Source organism: Coregonus clupeaformis, chromosome 21, assembly GCF_020615455.1.
Source record: "Coregonus clupeaformis isolate EN_2021a chromosome 21, ASM2061545v1, whole genome shotgun sequence".
In the NCBI taxonomy this organism is placed as follows: Eukaryota; Metazoa; Chordata; class Actinopteri; order Salmoniformes; family Salmonidae; genus Coregonus; species Coregonus clupeaformis.
In genome coordinates, this window is record NC_059212.1 from 194117 (window position 1) to 216034 (window position 21918).

The window sequence follows — 21918 nt, forward strand, 5'->3', positions numbered from 1 at the left end:
CAAAATATTTCTCATACAATGGATGCTTTGGAATATGTGAAGCAGAATAAATAAAGTTAATGTTTATTTTTCTGTACTCTTATTGGTAGAAAGTACATCTATGTCAGTGAATTTGACCGTGCCCATTGGGAGAGCTTATATCCGCATTATGATAATTGACTCATGAGACATACAGTACCAGTCAAATGTTTGGACACCTACTCATTCAAGGTTTTTTTATTTTTACATTGTAGAATAATAGTGAAGACATCAAAACTATGAAATAACACATATGGAATCATGTAGTAACCAAAAAAGTGTTAAACAAACCAAAATATATTTGAGATGTTTCAAATAGCCACCCTTTGCCTTGATGACAGCTTTGCACACTCTTGGAATTCTCTCAACCAGCTTCATGAGGTAGGAATCCATTTCAATTAACAGGTGTGCCTTCTTAAAAGTTAATTTGTGGAATTTCTTTCCTTCTTAATGTGTTTGAGCCAATCAGTTGTGTTGTGACAAGGTTGGTGGGAGGGGGGTATACAGAAGATAGCCCTATTTGGTAAAAGACCAAGTCCATATTATGGCAAGAACAGCTCAAATAAGCAAAGAGAAACGACAGTCCTTCATTACTTCAAGACAGGAAGGTCAGTCAATATGGAACATTTCAAGAACTTTGAAAGTTTCTTCAAGTGCAGTCGCAAAAACCATCAAGCGTTATGATAAAACTGGCTCTCATGAGGACCGCCACAGGAATGGAAGACCAAGAGTTACCTCTGCTGCAGAGGATAAGTTCATTAGAGTTACCAGCCTCAGAAATTGCAGCCCACATAAATGCTTCACAGAGTTCAAGTCACAGACACATCTCAACATCAACTGTTCATAGGGGATGGTGTGACTCAGGCCTTCATAGTCAAATTGCTGCAAAGAAACCACTACTAAAGGACACCAATAAGAAGAAGAGACCTGCTTGGGCCAAGAAACACAAGCATTAGACTGGTGGAAATTTGTCCTTTGGTCTCGAGTCCAAGTTGGAGATTTTTGGTTCCAACTGCCATGTCTTTGTGAGACGCAGTGTGGGTGAACGGATGATCTCCGCATGTGTAGTTCCCACCGTAAAGCATGGAGGAGGAGGTGTTATGGTGTGGGGGTGTTTTGCTGGTGACACTGTCTGTGATTTATTTATAATTCAAGGCACACTTAACCAGCATGGCTACCACAGCATTCTGCAGCAATACACCATCTGGTTTGGGCTTAGTGGGACTATCATTTGTTTTTCAACAGGACAATGACCCAACACACCTCCAGGCTGTGTAAGGGCTATTTTACCAAGGAGAGTGATGGAGTGCTGCATCAGATGACCTGGCCTCCACAAACCCCCGACCTCAACCCAATTGAGATGGTTTGGGATGAGTCGGACGGCAGAGCGAAGGAAAAGCAGCCAACAAGTGCTCACCATGTGGGAACTCCTTCAAGACTGTTGGAAAAGCATTCCAGGTGAAGCTGGTTGAGAGAATGCCAAGAGTGTGCAAAGCTGTCATCAAGGCAAAGGGTGGCTCAAACACATTAACAAGGAGAGAAATTCCACAAATTAAGTTAAGGCACACCTGTTAATAGAAATGCATTCCATGTGACTACCTCATGTTCTTTAAAAGTGCTTTCCTCTCAATCTTAAATAAGCATGCCCCATTCAAAAAATTCAGAACTAAGAACAGATATAGCCCCTGGTTCTCCTCAGACTTGACTGCCCTTGACAAGCACAAAAACATCCTGTGGCGTACTGCATTAGCATCGAACAGCCCCCGCAATATGCAACTTTTCAGGGAAGTCAGGAACCAATATACACAATCAGTTAGGAAAGCAAAGGCTAGCTTTTTCAAACAGAAATGTGCATCCTGTAGCACTAACTCCAAAAAGTTTTGGGACACTGTAAAGTCCATGGAAAATAAGAGCACCTCCTCCCAACTGCCCACTGCACTGAGGCTAGGAAACACTGTCACCACCGATAAATCTACAATAATCGAGAATTTCAACAAGCATTTTGCTACGGCTGGCCATGCTTTCCACCTGGCTACCACTCCCCCGGCCACCAGCTCTGCACCCTCCGCTGCAACTTGCCCATGCCCCCCCAGCTTCTCCTTCACACAAATTCAGACAGCTGATGTTCTGAAAGAGCTGAAAAATCTGGACCCCTACATATCAGCTGGGCCAGACAATCTGGACCCTTTCTTTCTAAAATTAGCCGCCGAAATTGTCGCAACCCCTATTTCTAGCCTGTTCAACCTCTCTTTCGTAACGTCTGAGATCCCCAGAGATTGGAAAGCTGCCGCGGTCATCCCCCTCTTCAAAGGGGGTGACACTCTAGATCCAAACTGTTACAGACCTATATCCATCCTGCCCTGCCTTTCGAAAGTATTTGAAAGCCAAGTTAACAAACAGATCACCGACCATTTCGAATCCCACCGTACCTTCTCCGCTATGCAATCCGGTTTCCGAGCTGGTCATGGGTGCACCTCAGCCACACTCAAGGTCCTAAACGATATTATAACCGCGATCGATAAAAGACAGTACTGCGCAGCAGTCTTCATCGACCTGGCCGAGGCTTTCGACTCTTGTCAACCACCCCATTCTTATTGGCAGACTAAATAGCCTTGGTTTCTCTAATGACTGCCTCACCTGGTTCACCAACTACTCAGATAGAGTTCAATGTGTCAAATCGGAGGGCCTGTTGTCTGGACCTCTGGCAGTCTCTATGGGGTGCCACAGGGTTCAATTCTCGGGCCGACTTTATTCTCTGTGTATGTCAATGATGTTGCTCTTGCTGCTGGTGAAGTTCGGATCCACCTCTATGCGGACGACACCATTTTTACAATATAACCTGCACTGCTTTTTAACATGTACACAGTGCTCTCTTTTGGTCTGGTATGGTAAGGCAGGTAAGGTCTAGGTTTCCACCATGATTCTCATGGAGGTGCTAGTGCTACAGTCTAATAGAGTTGAAACATACACAGTCAAAATGTCATCTCTATTCAGCACATCCAACTAATGGAAAAATATCAAGACAAACTAATAAATGTTTACCTTTTGTTTTTATTTACATAAATACTTGAGTGGGCTCAAGCGGGACATGGGTCCATCAACAGTACAGACATATTATATATAGGTGTGGGGATTCTATCTCTGGGGTAGATGGTTACTTGTCAGCTGGCTTATCCCCAGCTGGCAGCTCAGGTGCCTTGGCCTCACGGTGGGCTGGGAACACCTCCCATGGGCTGTTCAGGTCAAACTTACGAAACTCCTGTGAGAGCTCCACAGGCTCTGCCACCACACGCTTCACCTCATCATCATAACGCACCTGAGATGTACCAGATGGACAGAATGAACAACATAGTAGATACCAGTGGAGGCTGATGAGGGGACGACGGCTCATAATAATGCCTGGAACGAAGCGAATGGAAATGACATCAAACACATGGAAACCATATGATTCATTTGATACCATTCCACTCATTCAGCCATTACCACAAGCCCGTCCTCCCTAATTAAGGTGCCACCAGCCTCCTGTGGTACATACAATCCTTCAGTAATGTGAAGTCACATGTACAGATCTTAGGACAGGATTAAGTTATAATTTGGTCTTTAATGTATGTGCACTACGTGGGACATTTCTCAGCATTCATGTCTGAACTTACCTCCACAAATCCAGACAGTGGGAAGTCTTTCCTAAATGGATGCCCCTCAAACCCATAATCTGTCAGAATACGTCTCAGGTCAGGGTGGTTGGCGAAGAAAACTCCATACATGTCCCACACCTAATGACACAAGCACAAAACATATCCTTTTATAGCGTTGGAAAGGGAGGGCATATTCCCGAAATCTTTCTAAGTTTACCAGTAAACTACCAGAATTTTGGTAACATTCAAGTTATTTATGACATCTAGTGGCCTTTTTGGGTACTTCAGATTATCCAGGTGTCTGTAGTTATCTCTGGCCCTCTATGTGGCCTTATAACATGTAAAAATATAAAATAATCAAAACATATATTGTTTAAAAAATAATAATTGAATGACAAAGCTGTAAAACATTATCCTGAATACAAACCATCAACTTAGTGAATATCATTGTTGCTTAATATATGGGTTTCAGCATGAAATATCCTTAATATTTTTTCCCCCCACACTTGTATTTATTTTACTACGTCAATATGTCTTTGTTATAAATGTTTTGGCGCCAAACTGGTGGCAGTTGTGAAAAAAGTCAATAGTTGGAAGTTGCAGAGTTAATTGAAAATAATGCCATTGATGATTATATGCTTTTTTTTCATTAATTTGGATATTTTCTCTTTAACCATATGGTCTCAACTAGAAACTCATGGAGAATTTGGACAGATATTAAAAAATTATACTATATGATTTATTTATTTTAAATGTATTCAAGTATAAATGACCAAAGTTACAATAGATTACCATAGATTCCAGTAACTTTGGTAAATTACTGCTAGCTTTGCAAACCTATCCTTTCATGAGCATTTGCCTTGGCAGGCAAAATATAAATCCTGAGCTGCCAACACAAAAATGTTACATTGAAATCTTGGAATCATTCAAGCAAAGCATTCTTATGATGTTACTGTCAGACTTACCTCCCTCTCGTACCAGTTGGCTGCGTTGTGGACAGACACAGAGGAGTCTACTGGGGTGAGCTCGTCGGTGTAGGTCTTCAAACGGATCCGGGAGTTGTAGCGCAGGGAGAGCAGGTTGTACACAATCTATTCACCATCAAAGAAAACATAGACTTAGACATAAAAACTTAACCTCTGATTAGATCAGGGTTCATCAAAACAATCTGGCTAAATTCTCACTTATGTCAGCTATGGACATGTTTGTGCCTGAACATGTTTATAACCGCAAAGATAACAAAGGACTGTCATGAAGAGGTATCCTATTGGAACAATAGGCTGGGGCTATGGACGGAATAGTACCTCAAAGCGATTCTGGCGGGTGGGAATGTCCACTGCAGTAAGGTCAATCATGTTTCGGAACTGAGCGTTGCTGTGGTCTCTCAGAAAGGTCAACACAGGGATGACCCCGTCAGGATGGATCATCACCTCCAACTCATTGTAACACGTCACCTGAAGATATAACATGCATCCTTGTAAAGTTCATATGGCTTCAAAATGACACTCAATTAGCTATACAAAACGGCAAGCTGTCTAAGAAGGTAAATTAAGATTAAGGTTAAGATAACTTTAGTGGTCAATTGTACACAAGGTCCAACCGAAATTAACCGCTTTTAACCCAACCCCTCCAAAATATACACATACAAACAGGTTTTGGAGAGGTGCGGGGGGCTGCCACACTGGGCGCCCAGGGACCTGTTGTTGTAGGAGGTTAAGTGCCTTACTCAAGGACACAATGGCAGGCAATGGCATCTAGGATTTGATACCAGCAACCTTCCGGTTGCCAGCTTAATTCCCAAGTGTGGACTCCTTTCTAACCTTATGTTCCCCATGTATGAGATGCACCATATGCATTTAGGATTTACAGTATAGTTTCCCTTAATGGTTGCTCAACATTGTATGATTGTGTGGATGTCATGTGTTAAAGCTGACTGTATTCATTATAGCAGTTGTTGCAATTACATTATCTTACCTGGACTTGCTGCACATATTTAGGAAGCATTTCAGCCACATATTCTCCAAAAGCTGCAAGTTGGTTATGAGTGACTGCATCCTTGGGTCTGACAGTGGCTGCATAGACGGGCACATGAAAATAAATTCAAATAAAGGATGAGGCGATTCAATTATTGTTGCACTCAATCATTATTGTATTCAGTGTTGCAAAGATCACTGACTGAATTTTAAACTAAATGGTTAGATAATTATACTACATTGGGGATGGACTATGACTTTGCGGGTTCAACATACTGTTGAGGATTATCCGCAATGAGCACCATAAAGACAAATGCCATGGGCTGGGTGAATTCTACTAGACACACTGGTATACTCACGTTTTGTTTCAGTAGTCTCGGATCTTGCTTGCACGAGACATGGGCTTCGATTGGCAACTGTAACATATTACATAAAATAACATTACGTACTCAATGGCTAGCTAACGTTAAAACGGGCTGGATTACCAGCATGGTCCTCTCCTCTGAGCTAGTTGACTGCTCGCTAGCTAGCGGCTAAGTGACTGTAACACTTTTACGTTACTTGACTCAGTTATGGCTACATAACACTATCATAACAAGGATATAGCTAGCTAATACATACACTACATGACCAAAAGTATGTGGACACCTGCTCGTCGAACATCTCATTCCAAAATCATGGGCATTAATATGGAGTTGATCCCTCATTTGCTGCTATAACAGCCTCCACTCTTCTTGGAAGGCTTTATACTAGATGTTGGAACATTGCTGCGAGGACTTGATTCCATTCAGCCACAAGAGCATTAGTGAAGTCAGGCACTGATGTTGGGCGATTAGGCATGGCTCGCAGTCTGCATTCCAATTCATCCCAAAGGTGTTCGATGGAGTTCAGGTCAGGGCTCTGTGCAGGCCAGTCAATTTATTCCACACTGATCTCGACAAACCATTTATGTATGGACCTCGCTTTGTGCACGGGGGCATTGTCATGCTGTAGCGTTAAGATTTCCGTTCACTGGAACTAAGGAGCCTAGCCCGAACCATGAAAAACAGCCCCAGACCATTATTCCTCCTCCACCAAACTTTACAGTTGGCACTATGCATTTGGGCAGGTAGCGTTCTCCTGGCATCCGCCAAACCCAGATTCCTCTGTTGGGCTGCCAGATGGTAAAGCGTGATTCATCACTCCAGAGAATGCATTTCCACTGCTCCAGAGTCCAATGGCGGCAAGCTTTACACCACTCCATCCAACGCTTGGCATCGTGCATGGTGATCTTAGGCTTGTGTGCAACTGCTCGGCCATGGAAACCCATTTCATGAAACTCCCGACGAACAGTTATTGTGCTGACATTGCCTCCAGAGGCAGTTTGGAACTCGGTAGTAAGTGTTGCAACCGAGGACAGACGATTTTTACGCACTACAGCACTCGGTGGTCCCGTTCTGTGAGCTTGTGTGGCCTGCAATTTCGCGGCTGAGCCGTTGTTGCTCCTAGAAGTTTCCACTTCACAATAACAGCACTTACAGTTGACCGGGGCAGCTCTAGCAGGACAGACATGTGACGAACTGACAACGGTGCCACGTTGAAAGTCACTAAGCTCTTCAGTAAGGCCATTCTACTGTCTGTTTGTCTATGGAGATTGCATGGCTGCGTGCTCGATTTTATACACCGGTCAGCAACGGGTGTGGCCGAAATAGCCGAATCCACAAATTTGAAGGGGTGTCCACATACCTTTGTATATATAGTGTATTATAAGCATACATGCCTGTTAGTGTCAGTTTATAACTGACATGACAATGTGCGTTCAAGGTCGTCTGTTTCAGTCGTACTGCGAAGATGATCAACATCTAACTTGCGTTTAGTAAGCTTCTAGATGCGCAGTGTGACAACTAAAATCCCGACCTGGAACACCACCACTGACTTGCGAGACGATTTGACGGAAGGTCAAGTGAGAACTGGCTATCTACAGATAGCGCTATCTTAACAACAATATAGGTCCATTATCACGCACATTCACTGTAAATGAAGACAGCATGTTAGTGCACAGTTAATGCTTGAAATGTACTTACGATTCAAAGTCCTGCTAAAACCTCCGCGAACAAAACGCACTAACGATGCCGCCATGTTTTTTTCAATGACGTATTCAATTTTCTTCTTCTGGTTTTTGATAACGATGGGTAGCTTAAAAGCACAGATAGAACGAGACGGATATTTCACCGGATGTATAAATGTGAAGCATCCGCTTGACGTTTCCACTCACTATCAAATATGGTAGTGAGAGGAAGCCTACCTGCCGGGAGTGGGAGAAGATGGAACAAGATGGATTTTGGCCCCCTTGCTTTTTCTGCCCACTATGACTCATTTGTTCACGTTGGAAACGACAGGCTGTGGTCTATCTTGGTTTACTTATAAAAAGCTTTGTTAAAAGCTTTTGCATCACCGCCATCTACTGAGATGAAGTGATACAGTAGCACAAACGGTTGATGGATCTTTGTTTTTACCATTTATTTGTTATGCAAATTTCATACAGGTAATTTAACACTGGATAGAGCTCATCAAGAGCTATCTGTTGCTATACTGATTTTAATCCTAAATGTATCTTGGTCTAGCCTGGTTGCCAGTCTCTGTACAGGTACATTCAACTCCTTGTGGAATGTTAGAGACTGATATCCAGACTATTAGGCCCCTTGCCTGGAAACCCGACGTTGAATTGCATTGAATTCTACATAAGGCCGAAATTAGCGTTTGAATCAGGAAAGTTTCCTCTCAAGACCTCTACAAGCCAGAATGTTGAATCAAAATACATTTTTACGTACTTTACTGGTTGTTGTACAGTCGTCTTAGCTGTAGAAATGTGAGACAATACTTTTCAAAGCCCTGGTAGTGTTCAGATTTCAATCATCTGAAGCATGCACACAAGATAAAAAATAAATGCACGAGAGGCATGCACACTTGCCTGGATCGTGCATGTTTTTACATGCTTCTGCGCATGCTTCAGGTGATCGAAATTTGAACACACCACCAGCACTTTGAAAATTGTATGTATACTGAACAAAAATATAAACGCAACAATTTCGAAGATTTGACTGAGTTACAGTTCATAGAAGGAAATCAGTCAATTTAAATACATTCAAATTCTTTTAAATTATGTTGGAGGTGGTTTATGGTAGAGAAATGAATTATCTTGCAACAGCTCTGTTGGACATTCCTGCAGTCAGCATGCCAATCACACACTCCCTCAACTTGAGACATCTGTGACAAAACTGCACATTTTAGAGTGGCCTTTTATTGTCCCCAGCAGTGGATATTGTCTCACATTCCTACCGCCAAAAGGACCAACTGCACAGACAACCGGTAAAGTACGTTAACATATCATTTTATTCAACATTCTGGTTTGTAGAGGTCGTGAGCGGAAATTTTCCTGATTCAAAAGCTCACTTCAACATCGGCTTTCCAGACAATTAGGCCCCATGTTCACTCTGGTTATGTTTCAATGGATGAAGTATCAATAGCTATCCTTTTATAATAATAAGTCATTATTTTCCAAGACGTTTTTTACAACCCATATAGATAACATACTATCCAACACAATCAGTGAAATTAGTAACAATCAAAAAACTAATTTTCTTAAAACATAGAAATTGTAATCAAATTTCCTATTAAGGAAGAAAAATAAATGTGTAGAAACATGCTTTTAAATACACACCCCTCACCCACCTGTCAGTACTTCGATGGACACTGCATTTTATTATATCTCATGCTCTGATGAGCTGTGATAAAACACTTGAATTATACAAAACATTTGAGAATTATACAATGCACTTGATCCAGTTGAGTAACAAAACTATGTAATAAAGAATGAGCTCAAGGTCAAAAATCCCTTCAACCAGCATATTGTTTGTCTTGACAAAGCTCATTTTACAGTTTCTGTAAGAGTGCAATAAAGTATGCTGGCAGCCTCTCAACACTCTTAAATGGAACCACCGCCACAGACTTGCTGATGGTACCGCCGAAGCATCTCCAGCTGTGCAGAACGAATTATTACATGTGGTCGGACAGAGGCCAACATCTGACATGCTTCCTCTGGACTCCAGCAGTGTATCTGTAAACAGACCAACAAACTCATGTACAAGTTAAGTAGATGCAACTATTTCGGTACTAGTGATGATCAGGATAGCCAGCAGTGGCAGTCGATGGAAAGCAAAGACTGTGGTTTGCTGGCCAAAGCCACTGACTCACCCGTATGATGTATGCAGCAGCTAGTGTAGCACTGCGACAGCGTCCAGCCTTACAGTGGACATACACACTGGAGCCCTTTTCCCGGTGACTGAGTGCGAACTCCACTCCTCTGTGCAGGTTCTCTAGACTGGGCACACCGGTCAGGTCCACTGTGCTGAGTCGCAGCTGCTCCACCCCCTCGGCTTTCCACTCCTGTTTCAAAACAAACAAAGCTGTTTCTAATACAACTTCACATTTCCTATGATAAAACTCATAACAAGCAATGATTCTTGTCCACATGAACATACAGGACATGCCCCAGACCTTGCCTACAAGGGCACCATGAAGCTCTTGTTTTTAAATCAGAGGTTCTGTATTTATTTATGTGGCTATTAAATTCCTGTACCAACAGATAAAGCAGGGCCAACCCACATAGACAGGCTTTTGTTCCAACTCTGCTCTACCACACCGGAATCAGTTTATCAAGGTCCTGATGATGAGCTGCTGAGTAGGTAGCTTATAGAGCAGGACTGAAATAAGACTCCACACCTCTCTCCAAGAGGGCCATTGATTTTCATTGGAAGTAAATAATCAGCTCACCTCAGTTGAGTTGCAGAAGTATTTTGTTTCATATTCCTCGTTCATGGTTATCACCCCCCTGACATTTTCTGTCTGCACCAGCTGGAAGTAGAAAAGAATGTTGATGGCAAAACAAATTTATCCATTAGAAAATCAGCAGCGCGTGCATGCCAGCTACAAGTAGCCAAAATTCATTAGCTAGTTACCTCCTTAGTCATTGATTTGAAAGGCAGGGCTCCTAGAATGACAGTCTGATCCACGCGATTGAACCACCGTCTTGAGGATACTTTTTCCATGACAACATTATACGCTAATGTGGGATAAAACAGTATCCTTGCTAACGCGCCAGACATGTTCACACCTTAGTTTACAGCGTCGTCAGCACCTCTGAAATGTTAAAGCAAATTCCAAATTCGAGGTACATGTATGGCCCACCACAAACCAACAAGGAAAACATGCTGTTCCAGAGGAACTATTCAACCTAACATGCTACTTCGCCTTGTGGCCCGGAGGACTTATTACACACGAAGTAAATGGTTAGATTGAAGAAAAATAACCAGATACATGAATATGGGCAAGTTAATATATTTGCCATAGGATAGTTTCGAGACAGTTTCTATCTACAAGCCATCAGACTGCTGAACACATTCCCCGCGCGTTAGCACACATGACAACTGCTGCTACCAGACTCTTATTATACTGCTCAATTTATACCCTTGCTCCCCATCTATGGAACGCCGTTTGGGTCTTTGCGTGTAAAAAAAATACACGTCAAATAACACTATTCTATTATTATAGAATGTTGTGTGTGCTGAATTTGCATGTGCAAGCCAAGCGCCACCACTACGATCAGTAGTACTGTCAAAGCTGTACAAAAAAAAGTATCCAAACAAGCACACACCCGCAACCAACGATGCGTTTACAATAGCGCGTTGGTAATAATGCATTATTTGTTCGACCGAATGGGAAAACGTTTGTGTGAGCATTTGAAATAAGATCAGGATCAAACGAGCAGGATCAAAAATGTTAGCAAATATCTTTGATACAGATGTTATTAGCAACTTCTGGGGTAGCTAGCTAGCTAGCTTTAGCTTGGTAACGTTACCTAGCTAGCACCAATGCAACTAACGTTAGCCTGAAAACAATGACCAATAGAAACTGCAGTCATTTTCAATATGCTTAGCAATGATTTAGGAATCCATGTGAGTAAGAATTAGATAGGTAGCCACTTGAATTGAACTTCAGTTCATGAAAATAACTAGCTAGCCAGCTACTTAACCCTGTTGCCCAAAGCTAACGTTATAAGCAGCCAGTAAACTTCATCTGGCTGGTGACGCTTGACCGGACCGGGTTATGTGTTGTGAAAATAGCCACAATAAGGATTAGCCACAATAGTGGATTTTGCGGTTTTCCTTCAAAATAAAGGTACCTCTTTGAAAGTGACGCAGAAGGTTACAATTGGTGAAATCATGCAATATATAGACTAGATACTGTTTAGCAAGGTTGGAATGTGGAGCAATGAAATGGGGTATCAGTCTACTCGGTGTCACCCACAGAACACAACTGTGAAGAGTTTACGCAAATATTAGCGCTGTAGCTCTTATCACGGGACTGTGACCGTGTAAAATAACCTACCCAGTCAGCCTATTGTTATTTACTGTACAGCCTTACCTATGGATTATGGATCAATGACATGGGGTGTCAGTCTACTCAGTACCAACAGCTTTTTTCCCAACGTCCTCCTCAGAGTTATCAGACTCCAAAACATCCAGGTTGTATTGTTTTCCCTCTGGAATAGTGTTCAATACACATAGTAGGGTAATAATAATAATAATATGCCATTTAGCAGACGCTTTTATCCAAAGCGACTTACAGTCATGCGTGCATACATTTTTGTGTATGGGTGGTCCCGGGGATCGAACCCACTACCTTGGCGTTACAAGCGCTGTGCTCTACCAGCTGAGCTACAGAGGACCACAGTGACTGGTATAATACATGTGGCTCAATTCACAGTGGTTTCAGAGTCCTGCAATAAGAGCTAAGAAGCTAAAGTTCTCTGGGTGTCACTGAGTAACCTGATACCCCATGTCATTGATCCATAATCCATAGGTAAGGCTGTACAGTGAAATAAATATGCCCCCAATGCAATTCTAAAGTCTAATACATCCAGTGTGATTTCAATAGATTTGTCAAAATAACAAATTATTTTATTTTGTTGAATTTATATAACAATCCAACCTCGTTTAGCATGATCCATGGCATAATTCCACTATTTGTATTAATTTGCATCACTGTCAATTACATACGTTTATTTTGAAGGCTAACCGCAAATTCCACTATTGTGACTAATCCTTATTGTGGCTAGCTTCACATTGGTGGGTCCGACAACCATTAATCAAATAAGAACAGTTTTATAAATTAGGGGTATTTTAGATGATGACACATAGCTAGACAGTTAGCTAGCTAACTATAGCTACTGAAACAGATTATGTCGTTTTGCTATGTTTTTGGGGAAGAACATTGTTTGCATCCATCAGCTAACGTTAGCTAGCTCTTTTTGAGCAGCACTGTCCAGAGCTTGGGGAAAGGCAGGTGCGGGAGACAAAACTTTACCAGCATCATAGCATACGTATCAATGAGTCGTTGAGACATATGAAATACGAGTGATAGTGTAATCAATGTGTAATAACTACGTAAAAATTGTATGAACGTGTAAAATGTTTATGTGACATGCAGTCATATTCAGGTCCTGATTGGCCAACAAGCTTATTTGACACGTTAAATAGTGTTATTTGACGTGTATCTTTTTTGGCACGCAAAGACCCAAACGGCGTTCCATACCCATCCCCAATACACGTGTAAATGTTGTATTATAAATTGTGCCTTTCTGTATTATACTTATGCTAAAATGTTTATTATATTCTACTGCCATTTACTTTATGTTCGTATTCTTATTTTTTTACTATTTCGTATTGTTGCATTGTCGAGAAGGAACCTGTAAGTAAGCATTTCGTTGGACGATGTATGGATATCCTGTTATAAAACTTGAAACACATACCCAGTATCTGTGCTTTAGAGATGTCAGCGATGAGTGTCTCCTTTCTAACACGAAGCTCCGATTCAAACTCCTATTAGACAGCTCTGCAAGCGTTATGTTAAAATACGTTCGATATTCACCAAATGTGGAGTTTCGCTGAGCAACTATCTTCATTTACTCCCGTGACGGCCGGTAGGTACTTCCAAAAAATTATAATAAAATGTTTTACAAGCAACAGAAAAAAACACCCTTCGGCACTTCCAATGTATTGAGCTGTTGTAGACTTCCGACCTGTGCATGACAGTAAGGTTAGTGCTATCCGGGATCCTTGGGATGTGAGTGACTAGGCATTCTTTCGATTGCGTGTACATTTTTATTTAGACCATTTGAAATATCGGCCTTATTGGGACTAAATTAAGATAGTTGCCCAGCGAAACTCCATATTTGGTGAGTAACGAACGTATTTGACATTATAACACTTGCAGAGTTGTCTAGTTTGAATCGGAGCTTCATCAACATCTCTAAAAGCAGATACTGGGGCAGGATCAGCCAGCTGTCAAAACCTGGCAACCATCAGCTGAGAAACATTAACATCTGTGTAATTGCTTGTTTCAGATGCAGACAGTGTTGTACAACAGACTTCTCAGAATTCGTTTCACACGCTGCTCAAAATGTTGTTTTTCTCTTGCACCTGGAGAAGAGGCAACTTACATCAAAATACATTGATCAACATAAATTGAATGGCAACGCAATAATTTTGCAGCTGACCATTGAGCTATAAAATAACAGAATGACTACATCACATCATTCCATTAGAACGGATCTAGAATTTACCATGTTGTGGGGAGGACACTTGTTATTCTAAATGGCACAATGGGTCTAAAGGCGACCCGAAAACGCAAGGAAAATAGTTAAATATAACACACATTTAGAAAACGCTTACAATTTTTTTTTTGCAAACATTGTTTGGTCCAACATTCACTTCAATTAAAAAAACATCCTCGACGGTCACACCCCCAATCCCCTGTTTCCGAGAGTTTGATGGTAAATGCAGGAAAGACCGCCATTTTGCACAGCTCCCTTGCAAGATAGAAGTACAAGTCTAAAAGTGAGCTGGTGAAGAAAATAATTAATAAGCCACCAAACATACACTTAGCAAATATTGATAACACACTGTGTTGGCGAAACACTTAGCTAGTTGCATTTAAAGTTAAGACATCACACAGGTAAGTAGGGTAAAAGTAAAATTATTTGCCAGCTAATTTAGCTAGCTATCAAATGTGTGATCTTGCCAATGCTATAGCGGCGCACATTTGGCTTGTTTATGGATCAGTCAGCTGGCTCAGCAAAGAGAGTCACAAACAACATGCGTCATTAAACTGCATTACAGAAAGCTAGCTACCTGTTTGGTAAATGGAACCATTCTTACCAAAAAAATAAAATACAAACTGCTAGCTAATGCTTCCCAAATACGCATGGTTCTTCTTTTGATAATGTTTGCATTTAGCTAACAGAAGACTGAAATAGCCTGTCAGTGTGCTTATCAACAAGCACCAAGCCTGGTTCTAAACAGCTAGCCTCACACTACGAGTTGGCGAGCTAGCAACAACACTTGCTGTTTCACAGAACAGCTACTGTTAGGTGCCACATCTGGTAATATATTGGATTTGATGCTCAATACACTTGAAACAAATAAGCAAAGCATCTATTTATTTCTGCTCGCCTAACGTTAGAACAAAAATGCCGAAATAAATAGGCTCGCTAGGTGCTAGCCATTTCACAATTAATTTCTTAACGTTGAATCGAGAAGATATTCTGAAGTAAGAATGTAGCTGTCTAATGTAGCTGTTATGTGTCTAGAGAATTTCTGATGGATGACAACTGGTTCTCTACAGGTTCGGTTGGAGTAATGACTAATTTTATGAGATGGAGTTTGGTCAAACAGACCAGTGGTCATAACCTCACATGACATTATCAATGTTTCATTATGCATATAAGATGCAGCATAAGAAATGTTTGAAGTATTGACACATTTACTGAAATTGATTGCATACAAATAATTCAGTGTTGTCATGTCACTGTCTGGGGCGTTGCAATTTCACCTACAGCACTGGTAATGTGCTACACTGGATGAGGGTGGTGGTGGTATGCATGACAAGTTGAAGATGGCTTGTGTTAGTTATTCAATGCAGTTAAGTTGCCATGGAGTCCTCCAAACTGGAGAACTTGCCTGTTAGTAGGTTTAGATCTCAGAAGCAAATCATCAGCTCTGACTCGTCTTATTGCTTAAAACACCAAAAGTGAGAATGAATGGCTGTTAAATGTCAATCACACAGATTTGCTCATTATATGTCTATTTATTAACAGGATAAAGGGGGAAGAACCATTACCTACGTGACAAGCAAACCCAGGGTAAGTCATCAGGCTAGTCATTTTCAGCCACTCTTCTTTCTGACTCATCTACTGCTTAGAGGCAGACTACATCTTCATAATGTCCTTTTAAGTAATGGTCTCAGCTGGCTTAAAATTGTATTCAAAGAGCTGAAGTAGTAGCCTATTGGGTCACTGAAACAATAAGGCTATTTCAATGCCTTGACGCAGGGCAAGTAGGCTATTTTTCATCACATGGGCAGAAAAAGCACGAGGCTAAACATGATTACCCATTTGAACCACAACTCGTAGCCTTCTTATGGCCAAATTGAAATGTTTCTAACAGAATAAATATAAAATGCAAATGCATAAGAACACTTTGGAGATTATGGGGACATTATCAGACCAAAGGTGAGGACACAACAGTTCACATGACACAAAACTGAATCCAAACATTACACTTTTGATTGTATGTGCATTTTACATTTAGTGTACTTTTCACAGCATTTGTCAATAATGAAATCTGAAAATACTCTGGATACATTCAGTAACAAATTAAGAATATTCATTGAAATGTTGGTAGGTGCAACAAGAAAAAACAATTAAGGGATTGAGTGAGAGGTCTAACTGGTGTCTCCAAGTGGCCACACACCATGCCAAACTGCACAGTTCCTAAGTAATTTCAATTCACTTTTATTACTCAAGGTAAGATTACGCAATCCAAAAACGTTCTATTATAAATCCCAATTTGGGTCAGGTGGGCGTCATTTGAAAGCTTATTCTATTGCCAAAATGTTTTGCTAAGTTATAAAATACGATCTTAGTGTTAGGCTTCCACAAGGCACTTCAGACAAACAGATTTTAATTTTGGTGCATATATAATTGAGTCATTAGTGCATTCAAGTGCTTGTAACTGGGAATCAAAATGACATGCCCGTATGGTCCACAGATCTAAGTGAATCTGAGCAACCCTTTAATTGGAACAGAATATGGAAAAATATGACCTTGGCGTCCCGGAATCCGAACCATCAATTTATACATTTAAAGTTTGTTCACAGACTGTATTTAACACCAAGGAAAAGTTTTACGATCAAATTGGCCCTAACTCCCAACTGTTCACTGTGTCCCCTAAATCAGGTAGGCACATTCCTTCATATGACGTTGGAGTGCCATGCAGTTAAATGCTTCTGGGACGAAGTGCATGAATGTAAATATTAAATGTGTTGCATCTTCTATGTTACTTAACGATGACAGTTCCTTGAATCTCTGTCAATCAGAGACAATTATTGCTGGCAGGCAGGACTGCCGCAAAAAAGATGTTGGCTCTTAGATGGCAAATAGCCCACTCTCTCAAATCACCAATGGATACAGTTATTTTTAGAAGTTATAACATTCAAATTATTGACGGTGAGAATGAATGGTGCTAGTCAAGAAACAATTGAGGCCTGGACAAATATACTTGACTCTGTAAAGAATAATCTCAGCTAAAGCCCAACACATACATACATACATACATACAAACAAAATATACACTCAGTGGTCAGTTATTAGGTACACGTTCACGAAAATGGTTCGCTCCTACAGACAGTGAGTCACGTGGCCGTGCTTGCTATATAAAGCAGGCAGACGGGCATCGAGACATTGAGTTACTGTTCAATTGAACGTTACAATGTGCAAAACGGGTTAAGGGGTGGTGGGCGTTGGTAGATAGAGATATGGGGGGGTGGGGACTGCAAACCAACATGTTTTGCTAGGCGGGGTGGGAAGGGGTGGAAAACCTGGTTTCCGTGGGGGTTGTTTCTCTTTTCTTTACATACCAACTTTATTATTACAAAAGCCTGTGATCAATATGATAATTTCTCGGTATGCATTCGTACTTCGTAATTTTTTTGCTTTAGCGTGGCAGCCTATGGTTACATGTGGTATAAACTGTGTAAATGTATATGAATATTGTACGTGTAAAATACAGTGCCTTCAGAAAGTATTCACACCCCTTGACTTTTTCCATATTTTGTTGTGTTACAGCCTGAATTTAAAATGGATTAAATAGAGATATTTTGTCACTGGCCAAACACACAATACCCCGTAATGTCTAAGTGGAATTATGTTTTTAGAAATGTTTACAAATTAATAAAAAAAATGAAATGTCTTGAGTCAATAAGTATGCAACCCCTTCGTTATGGCAAGCCAAAATAAGTTCAGGAGTAAAAATGTGCATGGACTCTGTGTGCAATAATAGTTGTTTAACATGATTTTTGAATGACTACCAAATGTCTGTACCCCATACATACAATTATCTGTAAGGTCCCTCAGTCGAGCAGTACATTTCAAACACAGATTCAACCACAAAGACCAGGGAAGTTTTCTAATGCCTCGCGAAGAAGGGCACCTATTGGTAGATGGGTAAAAAAAAATCAGACATTGAAAATCCCTTTGAGCATGGTGACGTTATTAATTACACTTTGGATGGTGTATCAATACACCCAGTCACTACAAAGATACATGCCTCCTTCCTAACTCAGTTGCCGGAGAGGAAGGAAACCTCTCAGGGATTTCACGAAGAGGCCAAAGATGATTTTAAAATCATTTGAGTTTAATGGCTGTGATTGGAGAAAACTGAGCATGGATCAACATTGCATTTACTCCACAATTCTAACCTAATTGACAGAGGGGAAAGAAGGAAGCCTGGACAGAATACAAATATTCAAAAATATGCATCCTGTTTGCAACAAGGCAATACTAAGGTAATACTGCAAAAAAATGTGTTGAAGCAATTAACTTTTTGTCCTGAATACAAAGTGTTATTTTTAGGGCAAATCCAATACAACACATTACTGAGTAGCACTCTCCTTATTTTCAAGCATAGTGGTGGCTGCATCATGTTATGGATATGCTTGTAATCATTAAGGACTCTGGAGTTTTTCAGGATAAAAAAGAAACAGAATGGAGCTAAGCACAGGCAAAATCATAGGAAAACTTGGTTGTGTCTGCTTTCCACCAGACACTGGGAGATTAATTAACCTTTCAGCAGGAAAATAACCTAAAACGCAAGGCTAAATCTACACTGGAGTTGCTTACCAAGAAGACAGTGAATGTTGACTTAAATCAACTTGAAAATCTATGGCTTGGGTGGTATCCAGATTGTCATACCTTCATACCGACCTTGTGTTGTGCCATACCGGGATATTCAGTAATACCAGCACTGAACACAAGGGGCACTGTTGTCAGAACCCGCTAATACTCTGTAATCCAAAGGTTAGCAATGCTAACAAGTACATGTAAAATCCTATAGAGAATGCTAACTAAATGCTAACGAGCGCATTGCAAACATTTTGTACAGTTTCTGACCTAAAGTATACAAGTAACTCAAATGCTACTTACAGTTTGCTGCACGCTCAAAACAAATAATAGCCAGCAAGGCTCTTGATCCAGGAGTGGATTCTCTGCTGTTACCAAGCGGATGCTTGATTTAGGAAGAAGCTAACCACTTAGCTAGATAGCTAACTAGCTACTAAATTAGCAAACCAAATGCACAACTGCAGAGCATTTAGCTCATTTCTGACATGTAACTTAATAGTTATAAGATGGCAAACATTTAGTTATTAATTCCATACTGTAATTAAATCACCTGGTGCATGCTGCACAACAGTGAGTGACTCACAAGGCTCCGGTCTCTCATCATTGTGTGCTTGTAAACAAACACCACGTGACTGGGGACTACCGTAAGCTTCATAATGATGTGACAGTTGAAATTAAGAACGCGATGTTCTTTATCGCCTAACGTATTGCACAAGTTGACTGTAGGTATTTAGACCTGAAAATGGTTTTCTAGAGATGATCAACAACCAATTTGACTGAGCTTGAAGAATTTTGAAAAGAGTAATGGACATATGTTGCACAATTCAGGTGTGAAAAGCTCTTAGAAACTTATCCAGAAAGACTCCCAGCTGTAATCGCTGCCAAAGTTGCTTCTGCAAAATATTAACTCGGGTGTGAATACTTACGTAAATTAGATTTCTGTATTTCATTTTCAATAACTTTGTAAACATTAATAAAACCATGTTTTCACATTGTCGTTATGGGGTATTGTGTATGGGTGAGAAACAATTTAATCAATTTTGAATTCAGGCTGTAACACAATAAAATGTGGAATAAGTCAAGGGATATGAATACTTTCTGAAGGCACTGTATGTAGCCAAATACGCAGGACAGACTTAGTGGGGCTCTGGTGAGACAGACTGGTCATGGATGAGTGCATATAATATCTGATGGGTCAGGGTTAAAACCGGACTGGGCAGGGAAAGGGAGAGGAATTTTACTATGATGCAGAACAGGAAGAGGGAAGGGAATATAGGGCTCTCTACTAACATTTTCCCCAGGTGGCATTGGCGCCACTAACCTTTTCAGTTGGTGGTACCAGCCCATGATTTGATCTCACCCAAAAAAAAGCTGGGTCACGCAATAGAATAAATAAGTAATCACTTATAAAGTCATTCACAGCGTTTATTAAGAGGTATAATATACTACTAAGATGGTATTACATTTACATTTTAGTCATTTAGCAGACGCTCTTATCCTGAGCGACTTACAATTAGTGAGTGAATACATTTTTCAAACTGGCCCCCCGTGGGAATCGAACCCACAACCCTGCCGTTGCAAGCGCCATGCTCTACCAACTGAGCTACAGGAGGCCTGTATTAAAGAAATACGTTTTTATCTAACACGCCCATGCAGGAATGCAAGATATTTTGATCTGCAACCTAATCCAGTGATTGTCATGAATTTTGGGTTGACAATTAGGCTGTTATATTTTACAGTTAAAATAGGGAGCCAGAATCTTCTGAATTTTATTTTGTTCAATAAAGAAGAATCTTCAGATTCCAGTCTGCGCTGGAATTAGGGCTGACCCCAATTATTCGACTGCCGATTGTTTGGTCGATAGGCTGTTGGTCAACCAATATTTTTAGTCGAGCAGTAGCAAATATACAGTGAGTTCGGAAAGTATTCAGACCCCTTGACTTTTTCCACATTTTGTTACGTTACAGCCTTATTCTAAAATTGATTAAATTATTCCCCCCCCCCTCATTAATCTACACACACTAACCCATAATGACAAAGCAAAAACAGGTTTTAGACATTTTGGCAAATGTATTAAAAATAAAAAACGATCACATTTACATAAGTATTCAAACCCTTTACTCAGTACTTTGTTGAAGCACCTTTGGCAGTGATTACAGCCTAGAGTCTTCTTGGGTATGACGCTATAAGCTTGGCACACCAGTATTTGGGGAGTTTTTCCCCATTCAAGCTCTGTCAGGTTGGATTGGGATCGTCGCTGCACAGCTATTTTCAGGTCTTCCCAGAGATTTTAGATTGGGTTCAAGTCCGGGCTCTGGCTGGGCCACTCAAGGACATTCAGAGACTTGTCCCGAAGCCACTCTTGCGTTGTCTTGGCTGTGTGCTTAGGGTTGTTTAGTTGACACAATTTAGTCAGTTATCAGTTACTGCCTTCATCCACCTTTCCAGCCATTTGGGAGATGTAAACACTTTACTCTGCTAATCTTAATCAGCGTAAAGTCAAAGTTGAAGTAAGCATATGCTGATTAAAACAGCTAGTTTTCTGAACAAGCTTTCAAATGATTAGGACATGTAAACAGCTTAAATCGGCATTACAGCAGTGTATTTGATCTGTGCATGGGCGAACACCGGTAGCGCAAGCCTCGGTCTTATGCGCGAGTGAAGTGAGTTCAGAAAAACAAAGTATGCATATTATAAATCGTTTTCGCATGCAAACTTTGTCAGAACTCAGAATCAAATATAACATTGTCGCTGTGGTAGAACATTGTTTATGTTATTGACGATTTTCTGCATTTATTTAAGTCCCGTCAGGTAGCCTGATTTCAGATGTGTCCATGTAAACAGGATTATTAGGGAAATCGTTTGTCTTGCAAAGTATGTAAACATTTAAAATGAACTATTATATTAATCTGATTATCCACAATAATCATTATTGTGTGCATTTAACCGTACTCACTGAGGGGTTTCACAGCTTGTAATGAGCTTTCAATGCATTATTGTGTTATTTCATTTTGGT

The 21918-nt window shown here is 40.6% G+C and overlaps 3 protein-coding genes across 27 annotated transcripts in view; 1 reads left to right on the forward strand and 2 right to left on the reverse strand.

Annotated features, from left to right (window-relative positions):
* Positions 1–3049: 3049 nt before the first annotated feature.
* On the reverse strand, positions 3050–7793 carry LOC121534836 (NADH dehydrogenase [ubiquinone] iron-sulfur protein 3, mitochondrial). The gene is made up of 7 exons (XM_041841388.1): positions 7690–7793; positions 5986–6042; positions 5628–5725; positions 4958–5107; positions 4619–4744; positions 3672–3791; positions 3050–3334 (listed from the first exon to the last, which is right to left on the reverse strand). Exons 1-7 carry the CDS (start codon positions 7742–7744, stop codon positions 3173–3175), a joined length of 768 nt encoding a protein of 255 aa, XP_041697322.1. The 5' UTR covers positions 7745–7793; the 3' UTR covers positions 3050–3172.
* Positions 7794–8975: 1182 nt separating this feature from the next.
* On the reverse strand, positions 8976–13723 carry LOC121534840 (phosphatidylglycerophosphatase and protein-tyrosine phosphatase 1). 2 transcript variants are annotated; one of them, XM_041841421.2, is made up of 4 exons: positions 13476–13723; positions 10439–10519; positions 9860–10051; positions 8976–9722 (listed from the first exon to the last, which is right to left on the reverse strand). In XM_041841421.2, the coding sequence occupies exons 1-4, from the start codon at positions 13626–13628 to the stop codon at positions 9591–9593; spliced, it is 558 nt and encodes a 185-aa protein (XP_041697355.2). In that variant the 5' UTR covers positions 13629–13723; the 3' UTR covers positions 8976–9590. The 2 variants fall into 2 exon arrangements, with proteins under 2 accessions (XP_041697355.2, XP_041697356.1); XM_041841422.2 differs by lacking the exon at positions 13476–13723 and adding an exon at positions 10624–11722.
* Positions 13724–13807: 84 nt separating this feature from the next.
* LOC121534837 (CUGBP Elav-like family member 1) overlaps positions 13808–21918 on the forward strand; it is a 46243-nt gene continuing 38132 nt past the window's right edge. For 21 of the 24 annotated variants that reach the window (XM_041841389.2, XM_041841390.2, XM_041841399.2 and 18 more), the window contains exons 1-2: positions 14527–14680; positions 15822–15866. The gene's annotated coding sequence lies outside the window, so the exon portion shown is untranslated. Of the gene's footprint in view, positions 13902–14526; positions 14681–15821; positions 15867–21918 lie in introns of those variants that run through there. The other 3 variants (XM_041841391.2, XM_041841415.2, XM_041841392.2) reach the window with 2 other exon arrangements.

Coding starts and splice junctions, on each gene's coding strand:
- LOC121534840 (XM_041841421.2), bottom strand. CDS start 13,628: ATGAAGATAGTTGCTCAGCGAAACTCCACATTTGGTGAATATCGAACG. Junction 10,052..10,438: donor ACTTCTGCAACTCAACTGAG/GTGAGCTGATTA, acceptor GTTTTGAAACAG/GAGTGGAAAGCCGAGGGGGT. Junction 9,723..9,859: donor CTGCTGCATACATCATACGG/GTGAGTCAGTGG, acceptor GTCTGTTTACAG/ATACACTGCTGGAGTCCAGA.
- LOC121534836 (XM_041841388.1), bottom strand. CDS start 7,744: ATGGCGGCATCGTTAGTGCGTTTTGTTCGCGGAGGTTTTAGCAGGACT. Junction 6,043..7,689: donor TTTTAGCAGGACTTTGAATC/GTAAGTACATTT, acceptor AATATGTTACAG/TTGCCAATCGAAGCCCATGT. Junction 3,335..3,671: donor CACTGTCTGGATTTGTGGAG/GTAAGTTCAGAC, acceptor GGTACATCTCAG/GTGCGTTATGATGATGAGGT.